Source organism: Myotis davidii, unplaced genomic scaffold, assembly GCF_000327345.1.
Source record: "Myotis davidii unplaced genomic scaffold, ASM32734v1 scaffold221, whole genome shotgun sequence".
Classification (NCBI taxonomy): domain Eukaryota; kingdom Metazoa; phylum Chordata; class Mammalia; order Chiroptera; family Vespertilionidae; genus Myotis; species Myotis davidii.
In genome coordinates this window covers 3126988-3130226 of record NW_006293349.1, presented here as the reverse complement: position 1 = coordinate 3130226, position 3239 = coordinate 3126988, and the positions used below count along the sequence as shown (strand labels likewise).

Sequence of the window (3239 nt, the reverse complement as noted above, 5' to 3'; positions counted from 1 at the left end):
CAAAAAATTTTTATATGTGACACGGCCCCAGAGTTAACTTAGGGTTTTTCAAATGCTGACACGCCGAGCTCAAAAGGTTCGCCATCACTGAGCTAGGGTCTTAACTTCAATTCTTATGTCATTTATAAAATGCGTTCAATTCTCTTACCCGCTGAACTAAACTCCGCAAAGATGTCTTTATTTGTCTGCGCCTTGCCCTCCGGGTCGATGTCCAGGATGGTTCGCCACAGTTCGGAGAAGCGGGTCCGCTTTTCCTTGGGCATGTAGATCCCGTGCCACAGCGCTTTCAGCATGTAGTCGATGTTGATCAGAATCTGCCCAATTCTGGTATCAAAGTAAGCCGGAGGTAACTGACAAGAGGAGCTCTGGTCATAATTAGCCTCTAAACTGATGCCAGGGATTTGATTTAAGCAATAAATTCCAACGGCCAACTCCCTGATGATCTGGTGGACCTCTCTGTAGTCCAGGAGGGCGGTGGGGTCCACGGGCATGAGCAGGATGGTCGTGTTGAAGCCCACGTTGTTCAGGTGGCTCATGATCCCGCTCGGGGAGTCCATTTGGAGGTGGACGTCCTCCTTGCCCGACAGCCAGCTCACCAGCGCAATGGTCAGCAACTCCTGCACTTCACTCCGATCGTATTTCTCAAAAAAGGCAGAGGCATTTCTCTGGACGGCTAAATTCTGCAGGTAGGTTTCCTCATCCTGAACTTGATCAAACCTCTGCAACCCTTTCTTGGGCAATCTTAACATTTCTAATTTATCCTAGTGTGTCCTTTTGGGACGTTTTCTGTAATAAGTCAAAAGGGAAAAAAACAAGCAATGAAATAAAGCTGGATGGCTCAAGAAAGACATCCATCTGTTCCTTTCGTCCTTATTGGGTTAATTGTTTAGAAGCAGGGTAAGAAGAAGCTAGGACAATCCCTTGGCCAGTGGAATAAAGGAAACGATGAAAAATTATTAAACAAGGCCAAACGATCTCAGCAATTTACAGCCAGCTAATGGGTCATAAGGTCTTACCTCCCCTAACCGAGGACACTGAGAGTCCGTGGTTTACACATTCCAGACCGCCCTGGGCAGACGGGCCCCGGTCCCGGTCCCTCTTGGCTGAGGGTCTTTGAAAAGAAAACTAACCAGGAAGTCACCCTGACCCCTCTATACGCTCACTCTGAGGAACCAACATAGTGAGGGACACACCTGGAAAGCTAATGGGTATTCTGCTAAGACCCTCCCCTGAGGGTCCCCTAGGGTTCCCACCTGCTAAAGAAAGAAAAAGCCTCATGCCCATGCCCAGGCCTCTCTCCCTTAGACGTGTAGCTCTGTACCCGCGAAATCACTTGGACTTGTTAACTCTTTCCTACATGAACCAAGAACCCACACACTCCCTGCTGGCACGAAGTGGGTCCACTCCGGCCCCAGGCCCACCTGGTAACAGTTTCATGGTTAACCATTACATTTTCAATCTTTTTAAAAACATTTTTAAAAATTAAAGTATAGTTAACATGCAATAGTATATTAGTTTCAAGCATACAGCATAGCGATTCTACATTGATATACCATAGGATGGGATCACCATGATATGACTAGTAACCTGTCACTACACAAAGTTATTAGGATATTGCTGGCCAGAGTGGATCAGTGGTTGAGTATTGACCTATGAACCAGGGGATCTCAGTTTGAGTCTAGTCAAGAGCACATGCCTGGGTTGTGGGATCGATCCCCAGTAGGGGGCATGCAGGAGGCAGCTGATCAGTGATTCTCTCTCATCATGGATGTTTCCATCTCTCTCTCCCTCTCCCTTCCTCTCTGAAATAAAAATATATTTTTTAAAAAAACACAAAGTTATTACGATACAATTGACTATGCTGTACAATATATCCACGTGACTTGTATTTTATAACTGGAAGTTTGTACCTCTTATTCCCCCTTCACCTTTCCACCTATTCTCCCACCCCCCTCCTCTGACGACCATCCATTTGTTCTCTGTACCTATGAATCTGTTTCTGTTTTATGTATTTGTTTGTTTATATTCTACACATAAGTGAAATCATATTTTCATTTCTCTGTGTGACTTATCTCACTTAGCATAATACCCTTGAGGTCCATCTAGGTTGTTGTAAGTGGCAAGATTACATCCTTGTTTATTGCTAAGTAATATCCCACATATGTCACAAGTTCTTTACCCATTCATTTGTTGTTGGACACAGGTTGTTTGCATTTCTTGTCTGCAGTAAATAATGCTGCAGTGAATATGGGGTGAGTATATGTCTTTTTTAATATTTTTTTTATTGATTTCAGAGAGGAAGGGAGAGGGAGAGAGAGAAACATCAATGATGAGAGAGAATCATTGGCCGGCTGCTTCCTGCACGACCCCTACTGGGGATCGAGCCCAGAACCCAGGCATGTTCCCCCAACCAGAATCGAACCCAGAACCCTTCAGTCCACAGGCCAATGCCCTATGCACTAAGCCAAACTAACTAGGGCAGTATATCTTTTTAAGGTAGTGTTTTCATTATCTTCAGATAAATGCCCAGAAGAGGAATTGCTGGGTCATATGGTAGATCTATTATAGTTTTCAATTTGAATCTAATCACAGCATAAGGAAGTTGAAAATTGAATTAAAACAATTGAAATTGTAAAACCTTTAACATTAATCATGTTCTGCTTTTCTAAAGTCAAAAGAGACTAATGCGTCAAAAAGAAATGTGTCTATCTATGAGCAGCTAATGTTGCATACCTATTCTTTTTGGAGAGGCTTTTGGGCATATGTTTATTTTATTTACTTTTTAAGGAAGAAAATAAAAACCTGCTTAAAAGAAAAGGAAAGACAAGAAGAGCTTGCTTAACTTCACATTTCTGTGCAACTACCTACCTCTCTGTTCCTGGGATAATGATCATGACAACCATTATTTATTGAACACCTACTATTCGCTTAACTCTGCACCGTTATTTTATGTCATTTACTCACCCCTCCTTTGCACAGTGGTTCTCCCAGTGCTGCAGTCAGCTGGGACCTGGTAAGAGATTGCAGGGCCTACGCTGCAGTTTCCGAGTCAGTGGGGGGTGGGGTGGGGTGTGGGGGGGCAGAGAATGTGCTTTTCTGAGAAGTTAGGGGGTGCTGCTGCTGGAGGACACTGGGGGAACCCCACTCTGAGAACCAGGCTCAGGCTCCCCGCTACGCAGGCGCAGCAACAGGGACGGGGAGGTTCCCGACGCGCCTGGGGCTCCCACCTTCACAGCCAG

General features: G+C 44.8%; 1 protein-coding gene across 1 annotated transcript in view; it reads right to left on the bottom strand.

Annotated features, from left to right (window-relative positions):
- Nucleotides 1–749, bottom strand: part of ANKAR (ankyrin and armadillo repeat containing) — a 41211-nt gene extending 40462 nt beyond the window's left edge. The window contains exon 1 of the mRNA XM_006767102.2: nt 149–749. Within this exon, the coding sequence (XP_006767165.1) occupies nt 149–749 (601 nt within the window). The remainder of the gene's footprint in view (nt 1–148) is intronic.
- Nucleotides 750–3239: the final 2490 nt, after the last annotated feature.